Here is an 18,630-nt window from a genome sequence, read left to right as displayed (position 1 = left end):
AATATCACATATGTTTCATTTTACTATTTTGGTTATCATCTTAAAAAGTGTGAATATATATAAATAAATTAAAAAATAAAAACCATTATAAGTAGGTTCAAGACAACCGTATTTTGATGGAATCAACCTAATTAACACGAGTTTAACTTGAGCATTAAAAAATAAATTTGAGTTAAGTATCTTGAATTAGAAGTCTACATTAAATTGAATTAATGTTTCTTAAGTTGGGATCGGGTTGATTACAAGCCCGGTTGAATCTATCCAAATTGCTAATTTACAAATATGACCCATTTTTTAGTCACTTTTTAGAATCAAACCTTTTCTAATCCACAAATTAGACCTAAATGGGTCCACTTTTTAGTCACTTATGGTGGAATCTTATCTACAAGCTTGAGCTAGTTTGGTTTAAGAATTGATCATTCATCTCATTATAAAAAAAAAACAGAATAAAAGAAAGAGTAGAAGTAAAGGAAAATTCTCAATTTGGTATGGTTTACACAAAGCCAAAATTTAATGGTAGTTGGGGAGTAAGCATCAGCTAGCTACCATGCAATTAATTAAGATTCTATGAAGCCCACTATATGGGGAATTAGAGTGGTGACATAACGTTTCTCTTGTAGAGGATACATCACCAATTTGGACATGCATACAAAATTGAAAATGAGCTGCAAATTGGAAAGCTATTTGGGTAAATTTCATATTGGTTGAGATTAAAAATTACATCCATGAATCATCCCATTCAAATACTTATATATTTTTAATATTTTTATTATGTAGAAAAAAAAAGAAAAATCAACCATGGTAATGCATCTACAAATTATCTTGTAACTCGCATTTCGTGAGGTTGCTATTTTGTGTACCTGAATTCGTATAATTGACAAACCATTTTAAGTTATTTACTTTTGAGAATCGATTTTTATTGATTATTTTTATTTAAAATTGTCATTTATTTTATATTTTTAATAAAAATATATATATTTTTAAAAAGTTAGGGTTAAATTAAGAGACCAGTGAAAGTAAAAGGTGGTTTGGGAAAGGTAAATTTTGCTACTTTTCAATGAGCCTTGATGATTTTTTTTTAACTAACAACTCAGAAGCTTAGCTTGCAAGCATCAACATTGCCCTACCCCCTTATTTTATTACCATCCCAATTCTTTTCATTATCTCTATCACATTGATTTTCCCAAAAGATAGACTAGGATTGAGATTTTGTTGGGTTGTTAATAGAAAATTTGTCCACTTTACCCCCCTGTTTTTTTCTTTTAATTGTTCCATTATGTCATTTTCTTTCCTTTTTCTTTAAATTTTATTGTACCAAAAGATGATGGTTTAATTCTATATTATCAAAAAAAAAAAAAATTTAAAATACATGTGTAAGATAAATAAATTAATATAATAAAAATGATACTGATAATTATGATATGATAATTAAAAACATTAATAGTTAGCATGATAATGAATTTGTTTGTAGTGATTATAGGAAATGTGTTTTTGGTTTAAAAAGTGTTTTTTATTTTTAAAAAAAATAGATATTTGATAACATTTATGAAACACTTTTAAAATTTTGAAAAATCATTTATATGATAGAAAAATTATTAGAAATACTTTTTTGAAAATATATTTAATAGATAATTCTCTTAAAAATGTTTTTAGATAAATATATTTTCACTAAAAATATTTATAATAAAAATATTACCAAATGTATTCTTAGAAGCAGATTTTTATTTGCTTCAATTTTTTAAATTGTTAAAATTAGCTTTAGTTTCTAATACACGTATTTTTACTATATAGTTTATAAATATAGGATCAATCACACAACAAATGTAGATATTTTGAGGCAGTTTGGCCATGTGATTTAAAAACAATTTTTAGTTTTTAAAAATAAAAAATTATTTTTAAAAATTTCTAATAACTGATTCACAGTTGGTTTTCTTTTTTAAAAATTTTAAAAATAAAGTAAAATTAAAAAAAAATTAAACATAAGTAAGAGTTACTTTTATTGGTTTTTAAAAACAAAAACAAAATATAAGTCTGTTTGGTTATGTTTTATAAAACTTGTTTAAATTATTTTTACGTTAAAAAATAAAATATAATTTTTAAAAATAAAAAATAATTTTTAAAAACAAGTTTAAAAAAAATGGAAAAATGGGCCTTCTATTTCTCGTTTCTGTTTTTAAAATTAAAGTTAAAAGTTATCTTCAACTACCATAAATAATAAACCACGGTTTTTTTGGATTTTTTTTTCCTTTTTCCTATGGGCTAATCTTATTTTCAGGAAAAAGTTAAAAAAAAATTAAAAATAGAAATAGAAACTTACACCACTGAAGTTGATTGATGTGGGCTTTGTAACGGTAAAAGTTACTCCCAATAGTCATTTTATAACTTTTTTTTTTGGGTAATGCATTAAAAAAAATTAAAATATTTGAGATTAAAATTATAGGATTTAATCTGGAAATTTTCAAGGATAATTTTGAGAAAAATTCACACTAACTTAAAAAAATAAAATAAAATAAAATTGAAAAAAAAAATTGGTGTCATTTTCACAAGCTCTGGAAAAGCCAAAATATTCACATTGTGTCATACGCTCATATGCAGGCCACAGCGGTCCAATGGCATGTGTAGTGGGGCCCATTTTATTTTATTATTATTTTTTTCATTCAATTAAAATTAAAAAAAAAAGTATTAAAAAAATAAATTTAATATCCTCCCACATGAGGGGTACTGAAAAATATTTATTTAATTTTTTTCTAGTATATTTAAATTTAAATTTTAAATTTTAAAATATTGAAATTAGAAAACAACTCTCATGCCTTATTTTCCATTTAAAAATCTTTATTAAGAAGAAAATTTCAGATTTTTTTTCAGATTTTTAAATTTTCAAAAGGGAAAATTTTGATTTTACAGATTTTCCGTTTTCCATGCCAACAAAATGACATCAATTCCCAAATAAAGTTTTTTTTTTTTTTTAATTCTCTACAATTTTAGACGTATTTTGATTATCCGATTCAAACTGTCGGCGTGCTGTATCCGTGATTTCCTCAATTTTCTCCGTCCCCACCACTTCCTTTCCTCTCACAAGCTTCCATTTTCCGCTATCAGCGCAGCTCTACTAGCCTACATTCTACTCTATTCTAATCAAGCCCCACCGTCATCACTCCTTTTTTTGGGCCAGAAAGAGTTCAAATCCAGTTTCTCATTTCTTGAGCAATTTTTGGGACCTGGGTTCCGGAAGTTTGTTGGAATTGAGGGATGCTGTGCAGCAGAAAAATGCTGAATTTCTTGATTAGGAAAGATGTGAGGAAGATTCTCAAGCGCAAGGACAGTGATGCTGGTGAAAAGGGTAAGTGTTGTCCACTTTCCTTTTTTGTTTTTTGTTTTCTTGTTTTGATTTTGTGGGTTTTTTTTTTGGGGTTAGTTAGGGTTTTTGGGGTTTGTGATCTTGCAATGCAGCTTCATGGGTCGGGCAATAGTGGTTCCTTTCTCTGATTTGTGAAATGGGTTTTTCTGGGTCTTTGATCTGGTTCGGGAATTTGAGGATTATGGGTAATGGAACGGTTTTGATAGGAAATTCCTGTTGCTGCTCTATGTTTTGATTGTTTAGTGAGAAAATAAGAGAGAAAAAGAAATGTGTGGGTTTTGTTTTTCTTCTTGCTTTTTTGTGGTAAAATTGAATTAGCTGTTGAGTGGAGCTTTCTAATTTCGTTTATTTTATTTTCTTAGCAAACAAACAAAGCATGCATGTTTTCTAGCTGATCTTTCTCTTCCTTGCAGGCGCATCTGCTACTATTTTGTGATCATATTCAAGGAATTTTTATTGTTATCAGTTTTTTTTTTTTTGTTAAATAATTTTCTTTTAGATTTCGTGAAATGGTTTTTGATTGGGCTCTTGTTTGGTTATCATATGGAAAATTGTATGAAAGTCGTACCATTGAATTTTCATTCTTTGTTACTCATTGGTCCATTTTGTCAATTGGATTAGAATATCTATTTTTTTTTCCTGTCTTAACAGTTCCAAGTAGCCTGACTTAGTTATTTGAGTACTAAATTAAGGTTTTGTACAGTAGTTGGCTTTGAGTTTCAATTGTCCATTCAGCCATTTAATGTATTGGAAAATGATTATCTGCCTGATGTGAGTTTTATGGCTTGAAATGATCAGGGCAGTGTCCATCTAAGAAGTAATAGGAGGATTGCTAGTGGATTATTTCTTAGGATTTTGAATGATTAAGATTTTGAGCAGAATATCGTAGCTCAAATATGTAAAAGATGTCTGCCTGTACATGTATTTAGTTCTGTCTGTATATGTATTTGTATGTTTGTCTTTGTGTGTATTTTCCGAGTACAAATGTGTAAACTAGAATGTCCGTTTCTTCCAATTGTTTGCTTCTGTGTTTGTTGATTTGTCTTCATTTTCTCCCGTTGGTCCAGGAAAAGCTATGGAAGAGCTGCGGGCTTCTCTGTTTAATGAGTTGCGGTCATCTGAAGGTGCAAAGCGTCAGCAGCAACGCATATGTGGCCCCAGTGTTGCTCTTACATTCAATTTCTTGGTTTCTGTTGGTATTATCTTGATGAACAAATTGGTTCGTATGTATATAAATTTTCTTTCAATAGAATCTGATTATTTACTGCCTTGCAGCTATTGAATAATGGGCTTGTATATAACTGTTTTTGCTTTGTTTTGTTTCCTTCTTTTTTTTCTTAGGTGCTTGGTAGAGTTGGATTCAATTATCCCATTTTTCTCACTTTCATTCATTATACTTTGAGCTGGCTGTTAATGGCTATTCTCAATGCTTTGTCTATGCTACCTGCGGCTCCTCCCTCAAAGTCGACTCCTTTCTCTTCCTTACTGTCTCTCGGCATCGTAATGTCTCTCTCTAACGGCCTTGCTAATGTTAGCTTAAAGTATAATAGGTGAGATGTGGCATCCCTGTTTGCTGCAATGATAAATTCCCAATTTACATTCTTAAAGTTTTAATATCTATATTTTCAGTGTGGGTTTTTATCAGATGGCTAAGATAGCTGTAACACCGACAATCGTACTAGCAGAATTCATTTTGTTTGCGAAGAGAGTTTCTTGCCAGAAGGTAACTGCTCCCTAACTAATTTATTATATCAACTTCCACTTGTACATGTTCATAAAAATGTATTGCAGGTTCGATATATATTCATGCTAAAATAGTAGAAATAGAAATTTGTATTTAACAGGAGAAATATAATGTACCTAAAACTAGGAACCTAAAACTATGAAATAGAAAGTTATATTCATGCTATTTGAATCTTTGAGAAATAGTTTGTGGGTATAAGTCCAACTATGAACCTAAAACTATGTGTCTTGCCTAATAGATTTGTTGGGCCAAAAGGCATTGCTTGGAGAGAAATAATTTCTGTAAAGTTCTTAATAATATCTAAAAAATTGGATTTAGGATATCAGTGAACCGCACAAGTACTGACATCTTGGGAGATAGCACTGAATCACTCATGTACTGACATCCAGAGTTTGTGTGCAAATATTTTTCAGGCCAATAATTTAATTTAAGATCCTGGATTCTGAAATCTATATTTGAAAACGCTTTTCCTGTAATTATATGGCAGGAAAAGGCTTCACAGTAAATTCTGGGTATCTCGATCAAGTCCAAGGTTTTCATACAAGTGGCACTGTGGATAGATAGGGGACCCCTAAAAACTACAGCACCCTGATTCAAGTCCATTATAGTTTCACCATTCTGACTCTCGATATTTTTTCAGCTATTGTCATGTATATTTCTAAATCCATCCAATATTGGTTTCAGCTTTCAAATAGGAAACTGGTGTCTGAGTGCTAGGATTTTCTAACTTGTTTTAGCGACATTGTCCTGGGGGCAATAAAATTTGGATATGGATGGTATAGTTGCTAGATGGGAGCATATGGTAGTTGAGCCTCAAAAATGAAGCAATGCTTAAGCAACAAATGCTCACGTGTGGGGCATGCACATGCCATTAAGTAGATGGTTCTTGCTTTGAAGTCTTTCATCAAAAACCATGTTTGGACAGGAACATCTATTCGAAGGCTTACTCTCACACTAGCCCTGCAGTCTGAATCATGTAGCAAATGGGTGAGGATAGGAAAGGCTTTAGGGTCTTATTCTATGTAACATGAAAGAGAAAAAAGGAAAAAGGAAAAAAATATATATATATATATTCCATTAAAAAAGGTGAAATAATATATTCCACATCATTTTATCATTGTAGTCCTTTACCATGCTTATTTCTTAACTTTGACTGATCATTCTTCTCATTTTGATCCTTAATAGACTAAGTTTAGAAGATGAAGGGTGTTTTTGGAAGTCTGGATGCATTGATTCTAGAATTTTCATTTCAATATGTGTCACTTGGAACAAGCCTAAGAGGCCTGGCTTGGGTTGCAAGAGGTTTGGGTGGGGATGTGGAGATTCCCATTTATATTCCAAATAAAAAGAAAAAGAATTTACTCATCAAAAGAACACAGGGGAAAAGTATGGAGAATTTATAACTCACAAGTGACTATCCTCCTCAAATTCAATGTTTTAAAAAGCATTATTTCTTTATAATAATGAAATGTTCTTGCTTCTCCCTTTGTTTGGGGCTTCGTTCATTCAGGTGCTTGCACTTACTGTTGTATCCATTGGTGTTGCTGTGGCCACGGTCACCGATCTGCAATTCCACTTCTTTGGTGCTTGTATAGCATTGGCATGGATAATACCAAGTGCAGTCAACAAGATCCTGTGGTCCAATTTGCAACAGCAGGAGAACTGGACTGCCCTGGCGTACGTGACATGATCTTATGAATTTCTCCTCCTTTTTCAGCCCATCATTTTACCAATGTTGTTAATTTTTGAGCAGGCTAATGTGGAAGACAACGCCGATAACTTTGTTTTTCCTTGTGACGTTGATGCCTTGGCTTGATCCCCCAGGCATCCTCTCTTTTGGTTGGAACTTGAATAACACATTGGCAATTCTCATGTCAGCTGTCCTTGGCTTCTTGCTTCAGTGGTCAGGTGCTTTAGCACTTGGGTAAGTGATGTCTGTTTCATGGTTTTCTTTTTCTTTCCTTTTCTTTTTGTCATAAAAATATGAAAGAGTATATCCATTGCTTAGGCTCTTCCATGTTAGGATATGTGGACTGTGGAGTTTAAGGGTTAGAGACCTACGACAATCGACCTTTGATGTGGCCTTGTATTGTAAAATTTACTTTAGAGTGATGATATGGCAAGACACCAGACCTAAATAACAGGATAAAATTAAGACAGAAGAAATAGCTGATTTGTTTCTTCTGATCTTCAGTCGGTTACCAAGTATTTTAGCCAAAGAAATGTTCTATGCAGTACTGAGATCTAAGGTTTTTGAAAGCTTGGTAATGCCAAGACTGGAGATTTCATCTTCGCATTCTTTTTCTTTTCCGGTATTTTCCTTTTCCTGGTTTCCTATGAGACCAGGAGTAGTTTAGGGTATCGCTCAAATCATCTATATGTGGAAGATAGAAGGTTTGACCCCATTAATTGAATTAATTTACCCGGGTGACTTGTTTCGCTACCATTCCAGATGGGAATAACATGTTCCTATGACAACTTCATTTTTCAATCAGCTGCATTTTTGTTTACAAACAAGAAATAGCAGAACTCGGTCTTATGTTTTCTGCTTTGTTCCATTTTATCAAAAAACAATTAGTTATGATTGTTTATCCTTCCTTTATATTCATTTTAACTCCCTTTTTAGTGAGATAAATGCATCAAATTTCATGTACTTAAGGTGAAAAACTTTATTTTCTTGACATTTATTTGGACAAGAGTTCTGTGTTTGCCACCTATTGGCTTGGTTCTCATTTTCTGCTTCTCATCTCTCTTTTCTCTTATATTTCACAGGGCAACTTCTGCCACAACACATGTTGTTCTCGGGCAGTTCAAAACATGTGTCATTCTTCTGGGTGGTTTCTTTCTCTTTGGTTCTAACCCAGGCACAATTAGTATCTGTGGAGCAACCACAGCCCTTGCTGGAATGTCAGTCTACACGTATCTCAATTTGCTCAAACCGCAGCAGTTACCAAACAAAGCATCTCCCAGACAAAATTCCTTCACGTTATCAAAATCCAAGTTGAGCAAAGAAAACGGCGACACCCATGATGGGGACAACATGGAAACAGTCTAACAGAAGACACACATCTAACCTGGAGAAAAAAAAAAAAGTTGGGTGACACGAGATGGCAATCCTTTTACTAACATGGGTATTGTTTCATTTTATTTATTTTTCTCTTACATTTTCTTGTAGTATCTCACTGTCTAGAATGGGATTCCTATGGATGTCATATTGTTTGATATCCTTTCCCAGATCATCGTGAACTTTGAAAATCTAGTGTTACTTGTCTATATATGGCAAAACCTGTGTGGAAGGCTTGTCTGTAGATTTGCCAGAGATTCAAGCAGTGTGTCTATATATTAAACAATTTTGAGTCCATTTATAGGAATACAAATTCATTTTAGCTTATCTTTCCGTTTATGGTAAGGATTCCATTCTCGATCAAAATCTCTTCTACTGAAATACCCAACTGGAATAAGGTGTTCCTTTGCCTCCTATCTTTACTAATGTGCCTGATATTTCAGAAACCAGGAGCCTGTTGATGAAACTTAGGACACAACAATGGTGGATTTCCCGGCTAACAGCAATGGGAAAACAGCATGGAGGACCTCACACTGGTAAATAAAACTCGAATTTGGTATCAGTAGAGTGATTTATTTGCTTTGATTTAACAGTTCCTGTTAGCTTATATGAGAAAGTTTCATTAGGAGACATGATAGATGAAATCAAAATCAGAGCTTCTGCTGTAACAATCTCATCCAATTTTGCTGGCTGGGAGTTCTGTAAATAAGATTATATCTCTATTGCTCGTTAGTTTTTCATCCCAAGTCTGTTAAGATTTCAGATGTCTTGGTACTTATCAAAATAGTCTGAGAGGGTTATTTTAATCAAAATAGTTCTCAAGTGTTTTTATAAATAAAATTTTATTTTGAGAATTTGGAAAATCGTTTTTTTTTCAAATTTTAATATTAGAGAAATAACTTTAATATAAGCAATCGTTTTGTTGCTTGGAGGTTAATTGTGTTGACCATTATTTTTTTCCAAATTTTTTTAATTTAAATTGTATTTATAAATAAATATTATAATTTTTATAATTTATTTTTATAAAAAATAATTTTTCATTTATACATGTCAAAAAGTGAAAAAAAAAAAATCAAATTAACATAAATTTTCATCTAATTATATTATATTATATTATATATTATGAGCTAAGATTAAAATTTCAACATTACACTCAAAATGTATAAGAGAAATTTCTAACTTTCACTGTACATAAATAAAATATTAAAATATCCCGCTAAGACCATGTGAGAGAGCTGGCGGATTCAAGTGAAAAATAAGACTACGTGAGAGCATTGGTGGATTCAAGTGAAAAAAAATTTACTATGCATATCCTATGAACTTAGTTTTGGAGAAATAAAACAAGCATGAACCACTTTCAAATCTTGCTTTTTAACTCATTTCCTCCGCAAATGTGTGAGAGATCTGATGACAACGGTGGTGCGGAATTTGTTAGGATGCATTTTGATCAGGCTCACAATTTGATATCAATCTCACGTAGTTGCTTGGCATAAGTAAAAAGTAGATGGTATATCGACACTTTTGGAGGAAATCCTGGAGTCGGAGCTAGGTCCAGGGAAATGCAAGAGTCAAAGCTCAATCGCATAGGAAAGGTAAAAATTGTCGAAATATCAATTTTCTTAAAATCTTAAACTTGTAAGATTTAGGTTTAATGTATATCATGCTCTTTAACACCCTTCCTCCACATGTGGCCTCATACCCGCATGTGAAGAGATAAACAGACAAGGAACAGAACTCGTATTAAGATAGATAGATAGGGGAGAGAACTTGCAAGTGGAGAGATAAATAGACACAATAGAGAGATAGACTATCAAGGAGGAGAGATAGACAAGGTCACAATTTGATATGAGTCTCACGTAGCTAGTTCACAATTGATATCAACTCCACGTGGCTACTTGGTAGAGTAGAAAGTAGAAGAGGATATGTTGGTGTTTTTGGAGGAAATCCAAGAGTTGGAGCTAGGTCCTGAGGAAATGCAAGAGTTGGAGCTCAACCACATTGGGAAGGTAATATTTATTGAACACCAATTTTCCTAAAACCTTAAGCTTACAAGATTCGAATTTATCTAAAAGCTTAAACTAGCAAAATTTGGGTTTAATATGCACATCATGCTTGGTTGTGGAGAGACAAATAGACAGGGGAGAGAGATAGACATGATAGACACAAATAGGGGAGAAATATAAACAAGCTTGTAGGCAAATAGATCCAAATGTGCAAATAACCCTTTTTGGATTTACAAATATACAAATTGCGGAAAGACAATTCAAAGACGAAACCTCCTACCAATACAAGCTATGATACCATGTTTAACTACCAATTTTATTAAAAATTGCTTATAGGATTTAGGCCCAACAATGTGTATCATGTTTTTTAACATGTTGAACTACTAATTTTCCTAAAAGTTTAGGCTAATAGGATTTGGGTTCAATATGCATATCATACTCTTAACATCCTTCCTCATATGCGACATCATACCTGCATGTGGAGAGATACAGGCCTAAAAGCAAACAAATGTAAACAATCCCTTTGGACTTACAAAAATGCAAATAAGCAAACAAAAATACACATTTTCAAATTTGACTTTGCTTTCAAAGAAATTTTTCAAATTTTATTTAACCCATTTATTTTTATTCCAAAATGGGTAAATACTCAAAAAAATCAGTTTTATTTTCATCCTTAATTAAAAAGTTTATGTTTTATATTTTTAAATTGGCCTTAAATGGCCTCTTTTAATTGTTATAATTTAGAGACTACATTCAAAAGTGAATATACTAAAATCTCTTTTAAACTAATAATGTTTCTATCAATTGTACTTATATGATAAATGTTGGAGTACTAATTTCCCAATAAGTTATTCCTTTAAAATCTCATCTCTATAACTTGATAGACTACTGCCCATCTTTAAAATAATAAGGAAAGTTAATCAAATATGAAAATCATAGGATTGTAATTAGTATATCCTTTATTTTAGTTAGTTTCATTTCCTTATTTTTGATAGTGTATCCTTTATTTTAGTTCATTTATGTGAAACAAGATTAATTTTGATTAAAGAACCAAGAGGAGGGGTGAATTAGGCTTTTCAAAACTTTTTCAGAAATTCTCTAAACAAACAATGATATAGCAAGGAAAGTAAAAGGATAAGAGAATAGAGAAAGCAAACATTTCTTTTATAGTGGTTCAATCAATCTTATCTACGTCCACTCTCTTCAAGCTCCTCTCGAGTAAGGGTTTCACTAACTTTAATCATGCTTCTAATCCTTCCCTTAAATTTTTTACCTAATGGGCACTACAAGTTCTCTTCAAGTATACCTTAACTTGAAGCACTTAACACTCACATTCTTTCTTCAATAAATGTGAATGAAAGAACATTCAGCCTAGCATACTTAATGAACAAGTGTAATGGAATCTAGGATGAGCAACAAGGGTGCATTAGGATGATTTGAAAATGAAAGTTTAATGCACCAAAAGAGAAATGAGATCTTTGAATGTAAGAAATAAGTAGGTAAGTAGTTAATAATGAGTGTTTTTTTGTCTCATTAATGGATCGAAACTCTCAATTTATAGATTTCTAGCATTGGGCACCAAAAAGGACTCACTCCAACTGGCCTTTCTCAATCGAACTCCAACTTGTTCGGTTGACTAATTGTTAGGTATTAAATGCACTATAGTTGACTATTAAGGACTTGATTAGATCTTGATTAGGAAGAGGAGTCTCTCGATCGAGAAAGGGTTCCTCTTAACCAGGAAAACAACCTTTCTGGAAAAGAAAGAAGATTGGTGCACCCCTTGACCGGGAAAGGGTAATCGATTTGACTGGTTCCCAATCGACTTAACTGGTTAAGCTTAGCCATTTTTTTACATAAAAACCTATCTTTTTTTAATCCGGTTCTTTCTAACACTTAGGCAACAACTTAAAACACCTTTTATAAAACTTAGTTATAACTTGTAAGGTTTGTGCCTAAGGTTTTCAAGTGAAAACTCGAGTTTATAAAAATATACTTTTTAAGGCTTAAAATCGAGTTATGAAAAACATACATGAATTGAATTTGACACCCTAAGTGTACCTAAGTGAACATTTTACAAGGATTCCTAAGCTTGAAAGATTTTCATGCACACTTGATTTTGCACTCTTATGATCCTTTGGTGATTATCTTGAACCTTTTTAATTCTTTGATAATCATTTTGATTTTTCATTTAAAATTCTTAATTAGCACCTGAAACTCATCTTGATTTAAACTCGTTAGTGAACTAAGTGAACTAACCATGATTTGTTATTATCAAAACTTACTTAAGAAGATCCTTGGGCTAACAATTTCCTATTCTTATTTTTGGTAGTTTTAGTTTGTCTACATACTAAGACAAGTATATATTGTATAAAAACTTCATCAATAAAAGCTAGAGACCATTTCATAATTTCTTCCTCTTATTGTATTTGCTTTATGGTATAAAAGCATTTCTAAGCTTTCATAGGCGAAATTTTTCAAATGGTTGAAACCACACAAAATCAATCTCTCTTTCCCACCTTTTCAAACACATCCTTTTCTCCTACAATATGTCCCTCCCTTCTCAACCCCTATGACAATGTTTTACCTCAGATTAATCAACATGGCTACCTAGGTCTCTCCCAAACTTAATTCAACAAACTACTCATCATGTTTTTTCAATTTAATGTCATCCTTATTGGTTATGATTTAATGGGATTTATCGATGGAACCTGTCCCTGTCCTCATCCCTTTCTCAACAACACCACCAATCTTGAATATTCTTTGTGGGCTAAGACAAGATCAACTCACCCTTAGTGTCATCATTGCCTCTTTCACTCCCACTCTCATTCCGTTCATTGCATCCACACGAACCTACTACAAGGCTTGGAACGCTTTGGCTAACACCTATGACAACCTCACTAAAGGCACTCAATCAATGACAAAATATTTGCAATCTACCATAACCATTTTTGACAAATTCATTATGTTCAACACTTCACCAAATCATGAAGAGTTTATCTTACAAATACTTGGTGGTATAGATGATGACTATAAGGATCCCTACTATGCCCTTCTGATTCGTGAAAGCCCAATCACTTTTAACGAATTACATGAGTAGCTCCTCAATGATGAAGTACGTCTCAAATATGAAGCGGAGAAGAACTCTTCCAAGACACCTATTAGCCCCAACCCTACTTTCAAACTACCCCACAAACCAAACCCCATAACTAACATTGACCACCTTCCTATTATCCTCAAAAACCAAAGTGTCCATCCTTTTATCCAAAACAAGGTCATCCATCCCTCTATCCAAACCAAAGTAATCCATGCCTTTATCAAAACCATCACCCTATTCTTCCCACCCACCACTTACCAACCTCGTCCTTACCTTGGCAAATGTCAAGTAATTTTATGGACTTGAAAATATGTTTAAAACTTGTCTAGTAATTTTTCTTTTTTATAGAAAATAGTTTTTTTATAGAATTTTTAGTTATTTTCATTTTTTTGGAAATATTTTTTAAAAAATAACTATATAAATATAAAGAATAATTAAAAATAAATTATTATAAATAAAAATTATTTTAAAAAAATATTTAAGAACAAGGAAAACGTGGAGAACATTTTAACTTCTTCAACATACTTTTATTCTAGGAATCATTTTAAAATTACATTTGAAAATTATTCTCAAAACCTAGATTTTTAAAAACTGTTTTTAAACACGTTTCCAAACAGGCCATACATCTCAATTTCCATAACGCCCTCATAAGATGGGTGAAAGAGAACAACGATGATGTTGCCTCAGCTACCCACTAAGATTGGTGTCACCCCTGGTGAGGCTAAGGATGGGTCTAGACCCTTGGTGATGCATGCCCCTATGTCAAAAGGCTTCCACAAACAACTAATTCTAGTTACTTCAATAAATACTATTTCAGAGAATCTGTCCTTGTTGGGATACAAATCAAAAATATATTTTTGATACTCTTATACAAATAAAAAAATATATTTTCTTTTTTTAAATACCCTACCTTTTAATAATATTTCTATTCGAAGTATTTTTAATAGGAATATTTTCTATAATGTTATGGTTGACTCTCCAAAAATTTGAGAAAAAATATAAGGAAGAAAAAAAATAAAAAGGAAATAAAAAATAAAATTAAATTAAATTAAAAATTAATAAATTATTTTTATATATTATTTCAAATTTATTTCGCTTATTTCCTATCATTAAAAATATATAAAATTTTAATTATATTTTTTTCTAAAACCCTTTTTAAACAAACTCTTAAAGTACTTTTTAGATATTAATCTATTTTTCTAATATAATTAGAATTTTATAATGTTAATATCTGATTAGGAAACTCATTTAGATATTAACCAATTCCAAATATTCCAAATGTGTTAAAATATGTTACACTAGTCTGAATTAATAAGAGGAAATTAACATAGATGTTAAGGGATTTCAATCACTAGAATTTCTGTCTGATACGAATCAATTGTAGAAAATAATCTATATGTTAATAAATTTCAAAAAATCCTCATAAATTAGGCATGTTTGATAATTGTTTTTTAAAACAATTTTTTGTTCTCCAAAACAAAAATAAAAAATATAAAAATACAAAAATTAAAAATAGAAAAACAAGTTTGACAATCAAAAAATTGTTTTTTTTTTTTGTTTTTTGTTATTAAAAACATAATATTTTCAAATAATATCTTTAATTGTTTTATGTTATTTTCACTTATTTTGTTATAGCTATTTTAAAAAATAATTATACAAACATAGAATGATTAAAAATAAAATACTAAACATAAAAATTATATTTAAAATATTAAAAATTGGTTAAAAACATTTTAAGCTTTCAAACAAACTTTTATTTTTATAAAACATCAAAAAAACGGTTTTTAAAAACTATTTTTGAAAACTGTTTTTCAAAATTATTTTTAAAAATAATTACCAAACTTATCCTTAACTTCCTTAATTAAGATTTAAGACCCATCCACCACCTTATCCATCTAATTTATTTTATTAGTACTTCTCCTCCAACATTGTCAAGGCCAATTCACCCATGGTTTTTCAACATTGTAATGTGAAATTAATAAGGTAAGATCCTCCCTATTTTATATTTCCTCCCTCATGTGCCTCAAAGAGTGTAATGTGGAGGACTCTATGCTGAAATAATTAATGTGTAATCTAACCCAAATCTTCAAAAATCCATTGCAATTGGAATAAATCTCTCTCCCCCTCTCTCCCCGCCTCTCATTCTCTCTCTCACTCTCTCTCTCTCTCTCATTTTTTGTTTCTTTGTGAACGTGGTTTAATTTCACACCATCTCCGCAAGGCAACAATACCAATTCCACCTTCCTCTCCACCACCCTCATGTGAAAGAGAAGGAGGCTGTGTCCTTTACTCATTCTTGCTGCGTCTCTAGCTCAAGTACTCCTTTCCATTTCCAGGAAAAAACCCTTGAGCTTTCACTGCTTTTCTGCTAACTATGATCAGAGGGAAGGATATTTACGATGTTCTTGCGGCCATTGTGCCACTCTACGTTGCCATGATTCTGGCCTACGGCTCAGTCCGGTGGTGGAAGATCTTCACCCCAGAGCAGTGCGCCGGAATCAATCGATTTGTGGCGGTTTTCGCCGTTCCGTTGCTGTCTTTCCATTTCATATCATTGAATGACATATACAATATGAATTACAAGTTTATAGCAGCAGACTCCCTTCAAAAGATAGTGATCCTATCTGCGCTGTTTCTGTGGCAAGCCTTTGCAAAAAATGGCAGCCTGGAGTGGATGATCACTCTCTTCTCACTCTCCACTCTCCCCAATACTCTCGTGATGGGGATCCCTCTCTTGAAGGCCATGTACGGGGATTTTTCTGCGAGTCTGATGGTTCAGATTGTGGTGTTGCAGAGTGTGATTTGGTATACTCTCATGCTGTTCATGTTCGAATATAGAGGCGCTAAGCTCCTCATCACTGAGCAGTTCCCTGAGACGGCAGGCTCCATCACATCTTTCCGAGTTGAATCTGATGTAATGTCCCTGAACGGGCGCGAGCCTCTGGAGACGGACGCCGAGATTGGTGATGACGGGAAGCTCCATGTGGTTGTGAGGCGATCTTCTTCCTCTTCTGTCATCTCTTCGGCTTACAAGAAGTCCCATGGCCTGAATTCCATTTCCATCACTCCGCGAGCCTCTAATTTAACTGGTGTGGAGATCTACTCCATCCAGTCTTCTCGTGAGCCGACGCCCAGGGCCTCCAGCTTCAACCAGACTGACTTTTACGCCATGTTTGCTAGCAAGACCGCAAGCCCCAGACATGGAAGCATCGGCGGTGTTGGCGCTGGGGGCGGGGCTGATGTCTTTTCGCTGCAGTCCTCAAAAGGGCCTACTCCAAGGACTTCAAATTTTGAAGAGGAGATGTTGAAGGTTGGGAAGAAGAGAGGAGGGAGGAGTATGAGCGGAGAGCTCTTTCATGGCGGTTTGCTTTCTTCATACCCTCCTCCAAATCCTATGTTTTCAGGGTCTACAAGTGGAGGTCCAAAGAAGAAAGAGAGCGGAGGAGGTGGTGCAATGCCTAATAAGGAGCTTCACATGTTTGTTTGGAGCTCGAGCGCATCTCCGGTCTCTGAAGGAAACCTAAGACATGCAGTTAACCGAGCTGGATCGGCTGATTTCGGCGTCGTTGATTCATCTAAGGCGGTTCTCCAACAAGAGATCGCGGCTTCAAGAGGTACATGAAATCTTGTTCTTCACTAGACTAGAATATAAGAGCATATGTTTTCTAAGCAGATGATGATGTCCTGTTGTGATGCAGGAATGCTTGATTTCAATGACACTGTAAGTCCTAGAGTGAACGGAGATAGAGAAGCGGACATGGAGGACGGATCGATCAGGACTCAGGCAGCCGGCACTCCATACTCAGGGCAGAAGAAGGCGGACATGCAAGCCAAAAAGCAGCAGATGCCTCCAACAAGCGTCATGACTAGGCTCATAATGATCATGGTATGGAGGAAACTAATCAGAAATCCCAACACATATGCCAGTCTTATAGGCTTAATATGGTCTCTGGTATCATTCAGGTAACCCCAATATTCAATCTCTTTCCCCCATTTTCTCATAATTAATCCCTTAAATACTGAAATCCTTGATTAATTTGCAGGTGGAACATCAAAATGCCAACAATTGTGAGTGGATCGATATCGATATTATCTGATGCAGGTCTTGGAATGGCTATGTTCAGTCTAGGTACAAGTGTTTCTCATTTTCTTTACAGTGGCTCATTAATTAATGTTGAAAGAGGTTAATTAATGTCAATTTTCTTGCTGCCCAAACAGGTTTGTTCATGGCTTTACAACCAAAGATGATAGCTTGTGGGAAAACTGTGGCTACCTTTTCAATGGCTGTCAGATTCTTGACAGGCCCAGCTGTAATTGCTGCCACCTCTATTGCCATCGGTATGCGAGGAGTTCTTCTACATGTCGCAATTGTTCAGGTAAACCCTGACTTTCGATAAACATACCATATTAAATTAATAATTTAAAAAAAAAACCCGAAAAATTAAAACCCTAACTATACTTGTTTTCTTGATCACAGGCAGCTCTCCCCCAAGGGATTGTCCCCTTTGTGTTTGCAAAGGAGTACAATGTTCATGCAGACATACTTAGCACTGCGTGAGTTACTTCACCAATTTCAAAGTTAATCTTATTTACCAAAATATAATTATAATTTTTTTATAAAAAAATTAAGTATATTTATATATTGAATTTAATCGGATCATCGTCCTGACAATTTTGCAGGGTTATTTTTGGGATGCTGGTAGCCTTGCCAATAACAATAATCTATTATGTGCTTCTTGGGCTCTAAAGCTGGAGAGTATACATATAAATTATATATGTATAAGTTGAATACTTCCAAGTCAAGCTTTAGGTGGACGGAAGATGAAATGATTTGATAAAAAGGCCATTGGATTCAGTGCACAACACTTACAAATTCTATGCTTCTCTCCCCATGTGACCATTGGAGTTTTTTGCTTTCTTGCATTGGTAGATAGCTAGGTAGAAATTGACAGACAAAGCAAGGGAAAAAGGCAGAGTTATTGTTTCATTTTGTGCCTCCATTATTATTATTCTATTATCAATGTTTTTTTTCTTTTTTTGTTTTCTCACCTTTGTAACCAATTAATTAATATTTTCTTCTACCAATTTTCACTTCGGCTGCTGTTGTTTCGATCCCTCCAAATGATTTAAATAAGAATTAATTAATTAAAAGAGATAAAATAATCCTTAAAACTGTGAATCTAACCCGTTTCAGGTTTTTGTTTGAAAAATACTTCATTTTTGTTATATAAATATCATGTACCATTTTAGATATTTACATATAAATTTTTAAAAAACTACCATTTTTAGAAGAAAATAATGAAAATATTTTTATCAAAATGACACTAAAAAAATGATGAACGACTAAACCTTCAAAACATAGAT

At 33.1% G+C, this 18,630-nt stretch overlaps 2 protein-coding genes across 4 annotated transcripts; both read left to right on the top strand.

The window, feature by feature from the left end:
- The first annotated feature begins 3,020 nt into the window (after positions 1 to 3,020).
- On the top strand, positions 3,021 to 8,898 carry LOC117924450 (nucleotide-sugar uncharacterized transporter 2-like). Of its 3 annotated transcripts, none has more exons than XR_004652798.1 (8): positions 3,021 to 3,340; positions 4,426 to 4,577; positions 4,700 to 4,908; positions 4,988 to 5,081; positions 6,613 to 6,779; positions 6,856 to 7,026; positions 7,875 to 8,233; positions 8,610 to 8,898. XR_004652798.1 is itself a non-coding variant. In XM_034843052.1 (7 exons), the coding sequence occupies exons 1-7, from the start codon at positions 3,250 to 3,252 to the stop codon at positions 8,155 to 8,157; spliced, it is 1,167 nt and encodes a 388-aa protein (XP_034698943.1). In that variant the 5' UTR covers positions 3,021 to 3,249; the 3' UTR covers positions 8,158 to 8,898. The 3 variants fall into 3 exon arrangements, 1 of the variants encoding a protein (XP_034698943.1); XR_004652797.1 differs by having other exon boundaries at positions 7,875 to 8,702; positions 8,793 to 8,898; XM_034843052.1 differs by having other exon boundaries at positions 7,875 to 8,898.
- A 6,495-nt stretch (positions 8,899 to 15,393) lies between these two features.
- On the top strand, positions 15,394 to 18,312 carry LOC117924702 (auxin efflux carrier component 2). The gene is made up of 6 exons (XM_034843417.1): positions 15,394 to 16,880; positions 16,965 to 17,229; positions 17,310 to 17,395; positions 17,485 to 17,642; positions 17,744 to 17,820; positions 17,947 to 18,312. Exons 1-6 carry the CDS (start codon positions 15,641 to 15,643, stop codon positions 18,011 to 18,013), a joined length of 1,893 nt encoding a protein of 630 aa, XP_034699308.1. The 5' UTR covers positions 15,394 to 15,640; the 3' UTR covers positions 18,014 to 18,312.
- Positions 18,313 to 18,630: the final 318 nt, after the last annotated feature.

The sequence above is a fragment of the Vitis riparia genome, chromosome 11 (assembly GCF_004353265.1).
Source record: "Vitis riparia cultivar Riparia Gloire de Montpellier isolate 1030 chromosome 11, EGFV_Vit.rip_1.0, whole genome shotgun sequence".
NCBI lineage: Eukaryota > Viridiplantae > Streptophyta > Magnoliopsida > Vitales > Vitaceae > Vitis > Vitis riparia.
Note: the sequence above shows the minus strand (reverse complement) of the source record. Positions and strands in the feature narration are given on the sequence as shown.